This window comes from Lonchura striata, chromosome 8, assembly GCF_046129695.1.
Source record: "Lonchura striata isolate bLonStr1 chromosome 8, bLonStr1.mat, whole genome shotgun sequence".
Taxonomy (NCBI): domain Eukaryota; kingdom Metazoa; phylum Chordata; class Aves; order Passeriformes; family Estrildidae; genus Lonchura; species Lonchura striata.
In genome coordinates, this window is record NC_134610.1 from 10914536 (window position 1) to 10931372 (window position 16837).

General features: G+C 41.8%; 1 protein-coding gene across 1 annotated transcript in view; it reads right to left on the reverse strand.

Moving 5' to 3' along the window:
* The window catches only part of PDIA5 (protein disulfide isomerase family A member 5), a 97417-nt gene that overhangs the window by 23144 nt on the left and 57436 nt on the right, over positions 1-16837 (reverse strand). Inside the window, exons 12-14 of the mRNA XM_021526076.2 lie at positions 8370-8440; positions 6905-7068; positions 4104-4234 (exon numbers count right to left, since the gene is read on the reverse strand). Coding sequence (XP_021381751.1) covers positions 4104-4234; positions 6905-7068; positions 8370-8440 — 366 coding nt within the window. The remainder of the gene's footprint in view (positions 1-4103; positions 4235-6904; positions 7069-8369; positions 8441-16837) is intronic.

Below are 16837 nucleotides of genomic sequence, written 5' to 3' on the forward strand. Positions count from 1 at the left end.
GCTGTGTTGGAAGGAACTTCTGAAGGCCATTTAATCTAACTCCCTTGCTCAAAACAGGGTCAACTACAGCAAGTTGCCCAGCACTGTGTCCAGCTGGGTTTTGAATATCTCCAAGGATGGAGCCTCTTGGGTCAACTTGTTCAAGTATTCAACCACAACCACAGTAAAAAAAACACCACTTCCTCTAAATGGTTATGCAAACTTTCCTGTGTTTCAATTTGATTTGCCTCTTGTTCTGTCCCTGGGCACTGCAGAAAAGAGTCTCACCTAGCTTCAATCATTCTTTTTTCCCCCTTAATTTGTTTGACATCTCCAACCACAAAGACATTATTTACTGGAACTTTTGTTACCCTTTGTGATTCTGACAACTAATCACAACCAACTGCTTCTATTTTGCACAGTTTTCAGTGCTACAGTAGTAGGAGGTTAAAATTTAATGCTTTGTCAAAGTCAAATCTCAATTATCTGGAATAACGGAGTGGAGAGAACACATAAAAGTAAAAATGCAGATAAAATACATCCAGATAAGCTATATGAACAGGGAGGACATAAGAAAAAGAAGAAAGAAAAGTCAGGGCGCTGATCCCAGAAGAGGCACCGATGCAAAGGGGTCGGCCCAGGACACCTCACTTTAGTGCTGCAAGTGTTGGACCAAGCTCTGTGTCTAGGGCACAGACCTGCAGCCACTGCCCTCCTGACCCTGGCTGGCTCTGCACTGCAGTCTATCTGCTCTTGTCCATTTGGCTCACTTCCCAACAGAGTCTGTAGCCCCCAAATCCTGATCATCCATGTACCAGGCTCCATGTGCACACCAAACCATACTCCGACTAGTTGTCTCCTCTGCCCATTTCTGGACAAAGCCAAACAGTTATCAAAGTAAAACTGAAGCTGATGGAATCCAGTAGTCCAAGGACTGTATTATGTAAAAAAATACAGATACAAAAAGCTTCTCAAATGCTGGTGCATTAATCCTACTGCTTTCAAATACTCCTCCAACCACTCACAGCAGTCCCCACACACAACTGAGGCTTCATGCTTCCCTTCTGTAGATGGTACCATTAGCTTCCTCTTATTTTAGACATTTTGAACTTAAAGGTACATGAGTGGGATGACAATTACATCTTCACAAGAGCTGCACAAGGGTTCCAGAGAAGAGCTGGGACAGGTGCTGTGCAGCACAGATGCCAGCAGCCTGCCCAGGTCCTAGGACCTAGGGTAGAGTAGCTCTAACACATGCCAGCCCACACTCCAGCCTGTGTGGCATGGTACAGACCTACTCAAAGGACATCTGGATGAAGATCTGGTCCTAGGTCATTACTGGCACAAGTAGTACTGGGTTTTCTGCAGCAGGCACTTTCCCTGTTCCCAAGTCAGTATTGGGAACCTGCCCCTATTCCTGCCTCCTGCCCCAGATCAGTCATTGAAGCACACACAGATGCTGCCATGCAGGAAAGGGAATGTGAAATCAAGATCTCTGTGGTGTTAAGTCCACAGGAGTGGACTTTTTCCCCCAGTAATTTCCAGAGCCTTGATTCTGATTCTTCATCCTTAAAATATTCTACAGGCATGAGGAATAACCTTTACATTTATGCTTCACCCATATTCCAGGAGACAGAGTAATGAGCTCCCTATCTTTTCCATGTGGATGTAGCAGTCTTCTCCTCCAGAGTTAAATCACTGTGAAGCACTGCTCAGTACCATTAAAGCCCTGCTCAGCTCAGCCCTGAGTTATCAGCACAGCAGCAGATTGGTGGCTCTCCTATACATATAAAGTAATTTGGGCTGGAAGCTGCCACAGGAAAGCCAGATCTCATTTTAATTTGCATCTAAGATATATATCTGTGGCCTTTGCCTAAAGGTTTGTCACTCTAGCTGAAAGCTTGACAAAGGTCAGAATACTCAACTTTCTGCTTTAAATTCTAATGACAGATGAGAGATACATTTCTTAGCATAAATATTTATATATAAACATACTTTATATATGCATGTATACACCCCCCCCCAATCCTAAAATATCTCAGCATATGTGTAAGTGTAACAAATACTGCCACAGAGTCACAAGTGAATGGAATAGCATACTGTGAGTCTGCCCTGACCCAAGATGTGGATTTGAATAGAAAATTATTTGAGGTAATGGTACCTTGAAATTTTAGCAGTGTTCCTTCTGCACTAAAATAAGAAAGTTAAGATTAATTGGCAATGTAAGCTTCAAGAGATCTCAAGATGGTAAACAAAAGCTAATCTGTAAAGTTTAACAGAAAGCACATTATCACTTCACAAAAGCTGAAAAAATATAGTGATTTGAATCATTGCAATTATTCTATTGCATTAATGTTCATTTCATAGAAAATGGAGATTTAAACTACTCATCTGGTACTTTCCCCTGCACCCAACAAAGTGTTTTGTGCTTTGCTCACAGACACTTCCACATTTAGAGAACAAATCTGACAAATCAGAAATTGTGCATGACCCACGTACTGACACCACAACAGCAAGGGTGTCTTAGGAGTCACAGGAAGGCCAGATGGGGTTCCAGCTAACACCTCTCTGTCCTTTATATAGGTGGTCTTATGCAGCACTGTGTCAAAAACAGTGCAAAAATGTGTCTGAAGTGCAGCCCCAAAGGACCCAATAGTTTTACATCATGCAAGCCTTGTTTTTAGAGCCTGCTCATACAGAAAGGCCCAGGCTGATCTTTACTCACCCCTCCTAAAATAAAGGTGGAAGTCCAATGGCAAAAAATTAGCCCATCAGGCAAGTTCCCTCGTGCTTTCAACCCTGGGTGCTGCATACACATCACACATAGAGACTTTGCTTTAAATGTGGCTTTAAAAAGGATCAAGAATCTCACTGTCTTAAAAAGATGCAGCTAAAAAACAAAAGTAAAATAAATCCCTCTTATGCAGAAAGTCACTAATCGGGTAAAGAGAATTCAAAAGACAGTGTACTCCTAAATCTTATCATTTCATGGACAATAATTTGATTTTAAAATTATAATTTGCTCTTAACCAGCTGAGGTCCATGAATCAGAAATTCTTGGCACATGGGCAATTTTTACTCAATAGGTGGTGGGAACTGGACTGGAAAAGGGATTATGTCCCTTCCGTTTTCTTTTACAACCTTACAGAAATCTCCCCCCTGAACTGCATCCCTGCTTTCTCCCACATCCCTTCATATGAGACCCAAAGCATTCATGTTTCATTCCCTAACAGAAAAGCAAAATAAGGGGCTGCCTGATTAAACATTAAGGATCTTTTCCTCTCTTTATGTAAAATACCTTTGATTTAATGGGAACAATTTGTTAACTGTTTATCTGAAGGTTATCCATTAATTGCTAGCCATGTGATATAGAAGAATTTTTTTTGCATATGGGGGGGGTTGAGTCATGGTGCCATAAAGGCACATTAATAGTATCTAATATTAAATGCCTGGATTACCTTCTCCCTTTGAAAAACCCCTCAAAAGCTAAGAAATTGTACCTAGTCTGCCTGTCTCTGGGACAGCACAGAAAACAGAAGAGGTCCCTCTCACTCACCTCATTTATAAAAGGCCTGATTCTAAACTTCTCTAGAAATATTCTCAGGAGCTTGAAAAACAAGGTAATTATGTGATGCATGCAAAACAATCTGAGAGGAGGAAGCCATGTCCCTAGTTTCAGTGGAGACTTAAATACAGATTTATTACAAAGTTTATTCCATCAAAATTTGTTCTCCACCTCGTGGACTGATTCTTCCCACACTACTACATTGATTTCACTACTGAAGTTCTGCATTAATGAATCAGGCTCTCCATGTCCACTGTACTAGTATAAAGGATCACATTTTGTTATATGGACCATAAAATTCAGCAGAGGAAAATAAATCTGTTTTGTTTTTGTATTGCTGCCTGCTTTAGCGCCTGCATTAAATAATATAACCATTATATACTACTTTGTTTCATTTTATAAAGATACAAATGATGGTGCCAATGATGTTCCCATGCACTTATATTCAGAATCAGTTTTTTACCCTTAAGAGTTTGTGGAGAGCAAGGGAATTCATTCAGGATTTCACAGTAAATGTAAGGCTTATAAACCCATCCTCATAGAGAGGTTATTTACTCACATGGTGCATAGAACATGACAAGGGTGTGCTTCTTCTTCTTCAAGGACTCCCTGAAGTCTTCTCCGGCCAGGTGGATAACACTGGTCTGTTTTTCTTCCCATGCAGGCTCAGGTGGAGGCGGTGCTTCTGGACTACAAAAGACAGACAATGAAATTGGTTTGAAAATGTTTCTGGAAGTAGATAAAGGGACAGCATTGTCCTGGTCGTAATTAGCACGAGGGAACCGATGTGAAAAATCCTTCAAGGTGCCTGTAAAATAGAAAGACATACTTGATATTTCCAACACCAAGCAACAGCAAAAAAGATGCAAGTTAATTTCTGGAACTCAGATAATTCAAAATATAATTTAAAATAATTAAAATATAATTTAAGTGACTGTAGTCAGGCATATGAGCAGAAATGTCGAATAAAGATTTCCTACATTGCATCCAACATCTGGGTGTAAAAAACATTGATACATATCACTGTATCCTCCACAGGCATGAACTGAGAAGAACAGCAAGCAGGTGAAATCTATGGCAAAACTGATATAGAACAGTATCTTCCATTCAAATATCCTTTTTGTACTCTTTATCGCTATCATGCAAACTTCTGTAAAGAATTTCATGACCTTCTCTAGAATTCAGATATTAAAGCCAGGATGCAAAAATCAGCATCATTCCACTTGGAATACCAGAGGTGACTGAACCAGAATATTTTACTTTGGTAAAGAGAATGTCAGGTTTCAATTATGACTGCACATACTGGCTAGATCAGAGCAATCCCGCACACCTAGAGCGTCTCTAACAAAAATTCTGCTATTCACTAGCTCACAGACCTCTCTCAGACTCATTAAATTCATTCCTGCTGTATCTTAAATAGTGATTACTTTATATAAAATCATCAGAATGGTGCCACAGTATAAAGACCTTCATATGTCGCCTTGGTAATAAATTAGCTTTTCAGACTTTCCTGACACTTTGAATGACACCATTTTAAGTTGTACCAGGTACATAAAAACCAAGTGGAGAAAAACTGAATTTTTAAAGTCCTTCTCAAGGTCACTTGGTGGACAGTCATTGTATTTCCACCATTACTGTTTTTCCAGTTTTTAGAGAAAGACTTAGATATGTTTCAGAGAAAGAGTTACAAGAGTTACACAGTGTGTCCTTTAGCTGAATTCCTCAATGAACACAGTTGTTGTGAGCTATCAGTGATTACAGTTACAGAGATGGGACTTTACTCTCACATAAAATTTTCCACGCTGACCTGGAATAAGCTACCCAGCAACTGGTAACAACCTGGTGTGGCAGCACAGAGAGGAACCACAGCCAAAGTCAGCAAATGGCTGCAACTACCCCTTGAGACAGGTCTCCACAACCTGTATTTTTATCACCAGATGCATCCCTATTTCCACCAGCTTCAGTGCAGCTGTGTCAATTCTATCCCTGTCAGAAAACAAGGATGTTATTCTACTGCATCTCTAGCTAGGAGAACACCCAGGAGACAAGTTGTCTGGGCTTCACCTGTACTGCTGACTAGCTGAGGCTACAGACAAAAGTCTTCAAGAGCCACAGCAGGATCCAGAAGAATTAATACCACTTCCCTGTTCCTCACTGCTTATTCACCTGCCGGTACAGGCAGCATCAGCCTGACTGTTTAACTCGCCACAAAGTGCACAGTGCTCAAAAGAGCTGAGTAAACCAGTGAAATGAGGACATATGAGGAATATGGATACAGCAGCCTGGAGCCTGTGTGGGCAGGGAGGCCAAGGGAGTACCATATCTAAAAGCAAAATACAGATAAAGCTCCTCAACATGCTACAACAATACTGCCAGACCATATCCACTACCTGCTTTGAAGCAGTCAGAGATGTAATGAGAAAGGGAAGGGAAGGGAAGGGAAGGGAAGGGAAGGGAAGGGAAGGGAAGGGAAGGGAAGGGAAGGGAAGGGAAGGGAAGGGAAGGGAAGGGAAGGGAAGGGAAGGGAAGGGAAGGGAAGGGAAGGGAAGGGAAGGGAAGGGAAGGGAAGGGAAGGGAAGGGAAGGGAAGGGAAGGGAAGGGAAGGGAAGGGAAGGGAAGGGAAGGGAAGGGAAGGGAAGGGAAGGGAAGGGAAGGGAAGGGAAGGGAAGGGAAGGGAAGGGAAGGAGGAGAAGGAGAGGGAGAGGGAGAGGGAGAGGAGTATTTTATATACATATGCATACTTTTACATACATGCATATATAATGCATACTTAAAGAGGGAATTGTACCAGCAATTTATTTTGAAATGGAATTATTGTCATAATTTTCATATTAAACTTAATTCTGCATATTTCAGCACACACCCAAGAAAAATTGGTTAGGGCACTCAAAGGTGCTAGTTTTGTTGGTCTCACTGGCTTTCCTTCAGCCCCACATGGGTGGAATTCTAGGCATTGGCTCTGAAATGCTGGAAAGAGAAAAGTACAACTGTAGAAATTCAGTTACTAACATTGGGATTTGCTGCTTTGTATAAAGAGGGAACAACAAATATTCTATTTATTTTTCAGAGCCATTGCTATTCTTTCTCCAGGGAAAGGCTTAAGGTATATTTGAAAAATATTTATTTTGGGAAAGTAATACCAGGGCAGCTATGAAAAACCCCATAGCAAATAAAGGATTTGGTGTATTAGAGACCATTGCTAACATACATGTTTCTGTGGGTTTGAATAATGGAATTCAGTGTAATTTTGTCAGCAAGGGATTTAGGCAGTGTTGAAGCTCTGTTTAGTTCCTCATCAAAGCCATCTGCAGGAGTCACTAACCAGGCACCCAAATACTATCTTAAACCCTCAAAACTTACTTTTGCAGCCAGTCAATGATCTTCTTCTTTGTTCTGAGGTGTGGCAGAGTGTATTTCTCCTCTCCATCCTTAAAATACTTCAAAGTAGGAAACCCTGAGATGTGATATCTTTCTGCAAGAGCCTTGTTGACAGTAGCATCGACTGCTGCAAGGACACCTGGACTCTGAAACAGAGATCACCTCCTGTAAATCCCAGCCACATACAGACACACCTTCAGCAGGACACAGTGGGCTTGGGGACAATCACTCATGCTCTAGGTGCCTTTGCTGCCTCTAGGACAAAAGGATATAGTCTTAAGCTGTGCCAGGAGGCTTGGGTTGGATATGAGTAAGAATGTTTTCACATAAAAGGCAATTAGACATTGGAATGGGCTGCCCAGGGAGATGGTGGAGACACCATCCCTGGATGTGTTTAAGGAAAGACTGGATGTGGCACTTGGTGCCATGCTCTCGTTGACGTGGTGGTGCTTGGTCACGGGTTGGACTTGATTCCAATGGTCTCTCCCAACCTGATTAATTCTGTGATTTTGTGCACAGACATACAGAAAGACACAAAGAATTGGTGCAAAATCAGAAAGGGACATACTATGGACTAAATATTACCAGAGTCTTACCTGTTCCATTCTCATTTCTGATGGATTCTCTTTATATAATTCACTTTATAATGCTTAAGAGCCATTCCCAGAAATTGCATTTCCTCCCACAAATCCCTGTTTCTTCTAGAAGAAACAAGCAACACTAAAGAGAAGTTTACTTTAAAATGAATTAATCTTTCCCTAACTTGTGGGTAACTTTTCATGGACCACTTTTAGACACACAGAAGAACAGGCATTTGTAGAGTATGATTCATTGGATCCTTGTTTTTCTCATCTCCTCCCTCTCCAACAGCAATAAAGGAACTTTAGATGTCTCCAGAGAAGATGTTTAAAGCATGGGGGAGACCAATTCTACTTCTCCTGCATGGCATACACAGCACGAGACTGAATCAATATCACTAATACTTGTATTATTGCCTCTCTCTTCTCCAGCCATGCTGATGGAGCACTTATGATGAAGCTAATGGAGTGGTGCAACCATTAAAAACAGAGTATTTGAAACAAGGATCAACCCCTTTTGGTTTTTTTCCAAATCTAATTCATAAATAAAAGCCTATGTTTTTTCACATTCAATGCCTTTAAGTAAGGGGAAAAAATCCATTTTTGGATTTGATCATATTATGTATAAGGCCTACAGTAGAATACATAAACATTTTTCGATTTTGTTTTCGTTCAAGACAGAATGTTCTTTCTCAGACTTTGGCAGGGCTCATGCATTAGCGATGAGACTGTACTTTGGAAGCGCATTTTGAAGGGTCCTGTGGGAGGATGAGAACAGCTGAATTTGTTGTAGGGAGAAAAGTCACTTTTATTACTCTAGTTATTTATTACTGATTATTTGAAGGATATAATAAAGGAAATTAGCTTACATCACTGGTTACATGGAGAAACTCTGCAGCCTTCTCATATTCTGGCTTCATCTTCTTACAGTGCCCACACCCTACCAAAAAAAAAAAACAAACAAAAAACAGTTAAATTGTATACATGGTTATTCATTGATCCATTCAGCCATTATCAAAATCCAAAACCAGGTAGTAAAGATTTACTAGAATTTTGTATGCATTTTACTTAATATATTTGTAAAGCCGTAGTATGATATAGGTTTTTTTTTTCAAAATGGCCACGACAGTTTAAACAAAGAATTTACTCTATTAAAAATAACAATAATAATAATACACCCGTGCTTTCACACCCACACCTCTTTCCTTACAAAAAGTACCATGCTCTTGGGAAGAGCACAACCTCACTCCTTTCAGTTTCCAAATCTTTATCTGCTTTAAAAAGAAACAACACAGTTCCTCACGCGACTTTGTGACTTTCAGTGGAGGCTTAAACTAGCACAGCTTAATAGAGTGATATAATTTGAATTCAACTGCACTGATAATAAGTCCTGCTTTACAGTGGTACAGCATGTCCCTCTAGCAAGGATTTGCACTGATTTAATCACATCAGTGTAATTACACCACCACATATGCTCCCAACATAAGCAGGATCTGTAAAACCGAGATAATGGTGCTTTCTCGCTTGTGCGAAGTTCTCCAGAGATCTGTCTTTACTTCACTGCTAAGTGCTGACATTACAATAAAGTAAAATGAATGCATGAGTGAGAAAAGCAGACTTAGAATACATTATTTGGGTGTAAATTAAACTGCTTTCAGCTGGTGCAGTAGCTTGCAGGCAGGCTGAACTTTCAGGCTCGGGTGAGGGTCCTAGCATGATGTGAAGTTACACTTTGGCACCTCCAGTGCACTGCTGGCCTCAGTGACAGCCCCTTCCCTGTCCCCAAGGGACTGGCACAACGGCAGCCCCTCTGGGACAGGGCACAGGGACAGAGGGGCTGGGGTGAGCACCCAGCACATGAGGCTCAGGTCTGACTGGAGGTGCAGGCAGCTGGGACAAGGCGCTGGCACGGCCCCGGAGTGCTGCAATCCTTGTGCCTTGCTGCACCTCTCCCTCTCCCCTGCAGCAGCAGCCAGCTCACTTTCCTGAGCTGTTATTGTTGGAAGGGGCACTAGAAAACCCAGACTTAGCTGAGCTTTTGGAAGCTGTATCAGAAGATACGGCTAGAAATGTGTTTCAATGCCTGCCAGCAAAAGCTGACTCTGAGGTGTTCGGGTAACGGGGCTGGGGCTATTTTTACACCATTGTCCAAAATAAAATAAACCAAAGACTCTGAACCTCAGTGCTGCTTTGTTTCCCTCTGATGGGATAATGGCTGAAGCCAGCAGACACAAACCTGGGCCTGAACTCAACATGTTTTATATAGCATAAGTCAGAGTCTTTGCAGCCAAGAAGCAGTAAGACATCCAGGTATAAGTAACTTCACCAGAGCAAACAGAGCTTCAGCCACCACAGCACATCATGGAACACTTTCAGGGCATATTTATGGAACATCTGAACAACAACTGCAAATCCCACATAAGAATTACAGCAAATACCAGAGCAGTTGATCTCAGACCAGCCCCTGTTCAAGTCCATACCACTTAGTCATCTGCACAGAGACCACAGCACTAAAGAGCCCCATGCCATTCTTTTAAGCAAAAAACCAGTAATGTGGTTAATGTGCAGAACAAGGGGAGCTCAGCTGGTGGAGAAAGCTTTGCTTTAATTTTACACCATGGTGTGAGAATGCTGGAAACCTGATGCAATAGCTTCACAGGAGAATTCAGGAAGAAGCTGGGACAGGCTGAGGAAGAATTACTGTCTCAGCACTGCTTATCTTGGTTAAAAGCACAAAAGAGGCTGGAAAATGATTTATTTGCCACCCACAGGAAACTTGCAGGCATATGGCTTTGTGTAAGGGGCTGACAGATCCCTCTGACACCTGCCCAGTTTGATTTATTTCTCCTTTTAGGAGCAGGGAACTTAATTCATTTTGTGCTCTTCCTCACTTTTAACCAAAGGGCATCTCAACTCCCAGTTCGGATACCTGGAAACCTCTCTGAATTACGTAGCTTAAATTTGTACAAACAATGATTTTCTGCAGGGCTAACTTCACCTTGATGGGCTTTACACAGTGTGTTCCTTAGCCACAGCAAGGTTCATACTACAGTATCCACATAATCTACACTATATTCCAATTATATTACAATAATTAATTAGATTTGATCACTCAAAGGCTCTAAAGAACCAGAGTTTTGACAAAGCTATGCAGAGGGGAAAAAAACATAAACCAATAACACAGGCACATTTTGCCCAGGAAATGAAAAAATATTCCAAGCATCTAAAGATCATCTAAGTAAAATTTTGGATCAGGATATGCAGACCATGAAATGTCACTGTTCCAGGTTCTTTCATGAACATCACACAGACACAGCACTACTGACAGCCACAAAGCCAACTCACTCAGGATTAAAATAAAGGGAAGCAACATCAGATTTTTAAAAGGCACTTAAATGCAAACTGAAGTCTTCAAATCTTTATTGTGAATGCATGTTCTACCCCTGACAGAGGACAGCATGATGTATCAGCCTGGAAAAATGTCACAACATTAAACTGAACCTGAGAGAAGGACAACAAATTTTAAGAGCTTGTCCCACAATAAACAGTGCTTTTCTGGCTGTCTTCATGAGAATTTTGCTATAATGAGCTACAACCTGCTTTCACCTACCATTGCAGAAAACAGGAGAATTACATGAAAAAGGAATGAATTACAAGTCAGACCTACAAACTGCAGACCAATTAATGTCTCCTATGATTATTTATCCAATCTTTGAATAATCCTGTTAAGATTGCCATTAAATTGTTGAGGCCAATGAAAAGTTATTTAAATGAATTCCAAGGTCACTGCCTCTCCTTTGATTGCTACATTAGGTTGTTCAGCAGCAGCTTCATCCCCCTGCACTAACCTCCTCTAGTTTTAGGTGCCTGCTGTGAGTGGGGAAGATAACAACAACACTACAGGCCCAGATGCTCCTGTGTGCTGCTGGGACAACGGAAGGAGCCCACAGGTCTGCAGTGGGCATCTGTGACAGATGTGCTTCTAGAAGATCCACTGTCCTGTCAAGTATTTACAGACATTAAAACTAAAAGTCTAAGCAAGGGAAGCCACTTATTTGATCCCAGGTCAGAAGAAAGGCTGCAGTCAATACAAGGATGTCCTGTGCCTACTCCAAGCACAGCCACCCTCTGAGCCTCTGTGGGGCACGGCTGGTGGGAACACCCAAGTGTCTTGTAGGTGTCTATCCAAGAAGACTCCCACAGCCTCAGTCTTTTCTTGCAGAAGACAAGCAGCTGCATTGGGGTTGCAAGACAGAGTTACTCTCCATCCTGCAGCAGAAACCAGTCCAGGTTCAGTGCCTGGTTCTGCTGACCAGTTCAGGACAACTCCTCTGACCTCTAACACCACATCTTGCTCCTCTTTCACAAAAGGAGCCCCAGGCTGCTAGGACCAAGGTCAGATAGAAGGAGCACACAGATAAGCAAAAAGGAAATGTTATAAGATGGGGAAAAGAAGTCAAAACTTAGAACAATCAGTGCTAGGACATCTGGTACACACCCTTGCTAACCATTTTTAAAACAGATGTCTAAATGAAGCAAGAATTCTGCTTTCCCAGTTTATTTATAATAGATCTTCTCATTTGCACTGTGCAGATGGGCAGATCAGCAGCTCCTTCTTTCAGTCACTGTCACACAGCTTAGCTCAGCTGCACCCCCAGACAATGGTGATCAAAGGTCTCCACGTCACCTCAGTGCTGACAAGTCACCTCCCTCCAGGAACCCACTGCAGGGCAGAGGACTACACTTGCTCAGCACTTTGTCCTCTGTAGAGTGTGACCATATGCAAATGCAGAGGCAAAGGCCAAGTGTGGACAGAGCAATGCTGAAGTGAAAGGGTAAGCAGTACATGAACAAAGGAAAGACTAACATACCAAGAACTCATTTTCCAAGGAAATATCTGTATTTGTTTATAGCAGCCTGTTTGGCACCATGGTAAAGACTCACAACACAATTGCTCCAAACCTTTTCAGCAATTAACTAATACAAGTACTTCTACTGTTAAAACCAAGTCTTACAGGCAGAAAACCAGTCAAGCAGTTCCAGCTAAGCTCCTGAATATGCTGTCTTAGTGATGTCCCAAGAATATAAACCTCTGTTTCTCTCTGTCATACACTGTTTGCTTCTTTCAGGTTATTATGACTATATAAATAAACACTATGCTTTTGGCCATGTCCTCTCATTTCAAGACAGCATTGTCTGAGGATCTGAAGTGTGCGTGACAAGCAAGAGATAAAAGACAACATCCAGGCAGTTGTGAAGAAGCTATTTCTGACATCAAGAACCCTAGAGGTAAACTAAATTGCAAATAAAGATTTTTAAAGAATCATTATATTTCTGTCATCAACAGACTACTCAAATAATGTTATCATGTACCAGCTATTTATTGTATAATGCCAGCTCTATAACCATCTATAGCTGCACACCAAAAATACCTCCATTAGCCTGATGAGAAAATGAATTTGAAGCACAAAACATGTCCTGCTTTCAGCAAGTGGGCCACTGGCAGTTCAGAGTACACTCATAGCAGATTTACAGCCAACTTCAAGAAAAGAAAAAAATAAAAAAATTCAGATGCACCTTCGCTCTCTAAACATTTAGCATCTGGGGATAGCACCATTGGTTTCTTTACTCTCAATCCCAGAAGAGCAGTGACCTCTAAAAACAGCAGAATAGCTAGTTCTTACAAGTTAACAGTGTTAACTTTGAACTTGCATCCCTACATGGAAAAGTACGAGTACCTACATGGAGCAGGGAAGACACAGCCCTTGCAGCCACAGCAAGGACACACAGATCCCAGCCCTCTTATCACCCATGCAAGAACACAAACGTATTCTCTTCTGCCATGGAAGTCTGTAACATGCAAAGACTTCTTATGCATCATGTAAAAGAGGATCTCTCAGGTCTGACATGAGGTAGTTTAAAGTTCCTTCACCGGTGTGGGAGAGCATAAACTACAACAGCTGCAGACTCCCTTGCATAATTTAGCCATCTGCATTGCAGACATCTGATAGAAAATCATGCACAAATTTGGTAGGGAGGGAGGATGACAAAAGCAGCTGTTTCTCCTCAGAATCACAGGTATGAATTTAAAACTGTGTTGGTTGCATGTCCACTTAATAGCAATGATCAGAGCAGTCAGGCCATGCCATGATCTCCCTGCATTAAAAAAAAACCCAAACAAACAAAAACCCAAAAGAAACCAAAAAAACAACCAACCAAACAAAAAAACAAACAAACAAACAAAAAAAAAAGGAAGGAATCACCTTAGGAAGGATCAGGAACTGAAAGAATTTTGCACAACCTTTTCCCTTTGGGTACTTACTTCCACCAAACCATTCATCTTGTCACCAGCAGCACTGCACATCCAGGTAAAATTCCAGATACTTAAAGACAACGATGTTTCAAGACTTGATGCTTTCTTATAGGAGGCACATCGTCAACATCTTTAATATGCTATTGAATTCAAATTTCCAACAGCTAGAAATGTGTGCACACATACAGAAACCCAGACACCCCACCCCCAACCCTGTACTTTTAAAGGCAGGTTTGATTCCACCAGGCATTACGCTGCTTAGAGATCAGTGACAAGCAAACAGCTTTACGGCTTTACAAAAGACAAAGCCTATGAAAGGTCAGTCTGGAAAAGACTCTGAGGAACTAGAAATGCAGAATTAGAAGGAAAATACTCAAGCAGTTTGGATGACTGCAGTCAGCGCTGCTGCGGTTGCAGCCGAACGCGGCGGCTGCGTGGGCTGCACAGTTCATCCCAGAGCACTGCAGCGGCTCGGCCCCGACACCATCACCATCTCACTGGCACTGCCATGAACTCAGAGTGCAGGCAATCTGTGCGTGCAATGAGCTGTGCAAATCCAATCCCAGCATGGCCATATAGAAGAAAGTCTCTGCCTGCTTCCAGGAGCCCTTCAATGTGAAGTTGGGGCACAAAATTATTACAAATTGGTCACACTTCTCCTGTCCGTATGACTTGCTGAGGTGGTAGTGACCCAAACTCAGACACCATCTTGTCTTTTCTATGGTGGCATAATTTCTTCCTTCCCAGCATCACTGAAACTGCCCATGAGTAATAACAGTTTTAGACAATTGTAGTATGAGTTACAACTATTTACTTATTTTTTAAAAAGATAGTCAGATGCATTACATAAATCAGATCAAACTGGGAAGAGAGCTTAACTAAACATATCCTCCAGGAACACTGCATCCATGCCATATTCACAGCTCTGGCAGAAAGGACACTTTTAGCAACAGCCCTTGGCAGGGGAAGGCTCGGCACAGGGGGCAAACATGGGGTGGGTCCTGCAGGCTGCCTGCATGGGATTTAAAAGACAGCAGCGCTGGTAAACTGCACAACACACACTTCTGCCTTTATTTCTGGTCACACTGGAGCATGTCTTCTTCTGACTCAGGCTCAGGGGAAAGGGTGAATATCCTCCAAGGCTAACATCAACCAGAGGCTGCTGCCTCCCAGGGATTCCTGGGAGTCAGGCAGGAAGAGAAATTTCTGCTCCATCATGCCCTCAGTGTGCACTCTCTGCTTCTGAGCTCACAGGGGGCTGTGGCTCAACTAGATCCTGAAAGCAGCCTTTAAAAAAATATACCCCATCTGCCCAGCATAGACTCCAGTACACACCCAAGAACAACCTCAAAGTTAATCATCATCTTTATGTAAAATAAACTAAAACAAAAAATCACATGGTTCCTTATTTTAATTCCAAAGGTGGTTTCAGCTTCCAGCTATTGGAGATTACACTGCATGTATATACTAGAACTGCATATATATACCCTCTCACTCAAGACTGTGGTGCAACTGGTAGAAATCAGTGTTGGGAGATGATGGTGCCTCCTACCATCCCTCTTGGGAGGGAAAAGAAGAAGGAAGGTGGATCAGCTGGCAATGGGAGATATGAATTACACTTCCTACACCAGCTCTGAGGAACATGGCCCTGAGTAGGTGTTGAAAATTAATCTTCCCCTATTGAAATGTGAGACAACAGCATGGTTGCCTTAAGGTGAAATTGTAGAGTTTATGAAAAATACCACCAGAAGGTTTCCTTCTCAATTAAGCCAGAATTATTTAACATCCTAAAAAGATTTCCCCCCCTTCTCCATTGCCGGGTGAGCAACAAAATTTTACCTTGAGGAGGGAAGAGAAGTTGCACTGCTTTCCCTCACACTCTTACCCTACTATGGAAGACTTTATGCTTTGGATTTAGTAATGAAAATGCCAGAGAACACAGATGAGATGAAACAGCTTTGAAAATTCAGCTCACAAGACCAGCAAAACCTGCAAATTATTTCCTAGGATGCAATTTGCGTAAGAAATCAGCAAAATGGATGCCATGCAAAGAGATCTTCCTAAGAAAGGTACATCCCAATGGACTCAAGGTCATAGGGCAGGGGGGGTTAAAAGGAAGGGGGACATTGAATATTACTGTGAAGATATCTGGGAAAGTCAAGAATCAAGAGCAGATACTATGCAGAATGCACAGTTTTTGTCCAAAGTCACAGCAGGAGTGGCTTCCAGCTGAGATCTATTCACCTATTTAGGAGAAGTGTGCTGGCATGATTGCCAAGCACAAGCAGTCAGAAGCCCAGAAGACAGTCAGAAGCACAGAAACTCCACTATCAGCACAATACTTCAGTATCCAACCTGAGTTGGACACTGACTTAAGTTTTACTTAAGTATTAGTAAGTTTCTGACTTACTAATAAATTAATTCATTTATTAGCAAGTCAGAAAAATGGCATCAGTTGCCAACTCACCATCTGAAAGGGTGCAAGGAGCAGACAGGCAGACTCCAGATGTCTCTATTCACTATTTGCCCTTTACATAAGTTCTCTACCTTTCACAGAATTTGAAGCCATAAAGTATTTAGGAAGATAAACCTGATAAGAAAAATCCACGGGTAATGACTCAAGTAGCCAAGATACTATAAGGCACTTTTCAAATGAGAGCCCTGCACAGAGTATTGAGCTTATCCAAGCAAGGAAATTAATTTATTTTAGAAAAAATAAACCTGGAGTCTAATTCTTAAAGCTAATTCCTACTGTTACCCCATCATTAGAGACCTAGAAAAATAAGTTATGTTTCACTCCTATCAGAACTCACCACAAGAGCATTAAGGATTTATAGGTACACTGGGATGTACAAGCTTGCCAGCAGGACAGTCATCCAATTCACACACTCAGATGTGGATTTTTAACAGCTAAAATTACCTGAGTCCTCTAAAAGACCCCTCTGAACACCTAAATAACCTACAACAAATACCCAGAGAATGAGGCCAGTCTCTCTTCAGCTGTCACTCCTCAGCTGCTCCTTG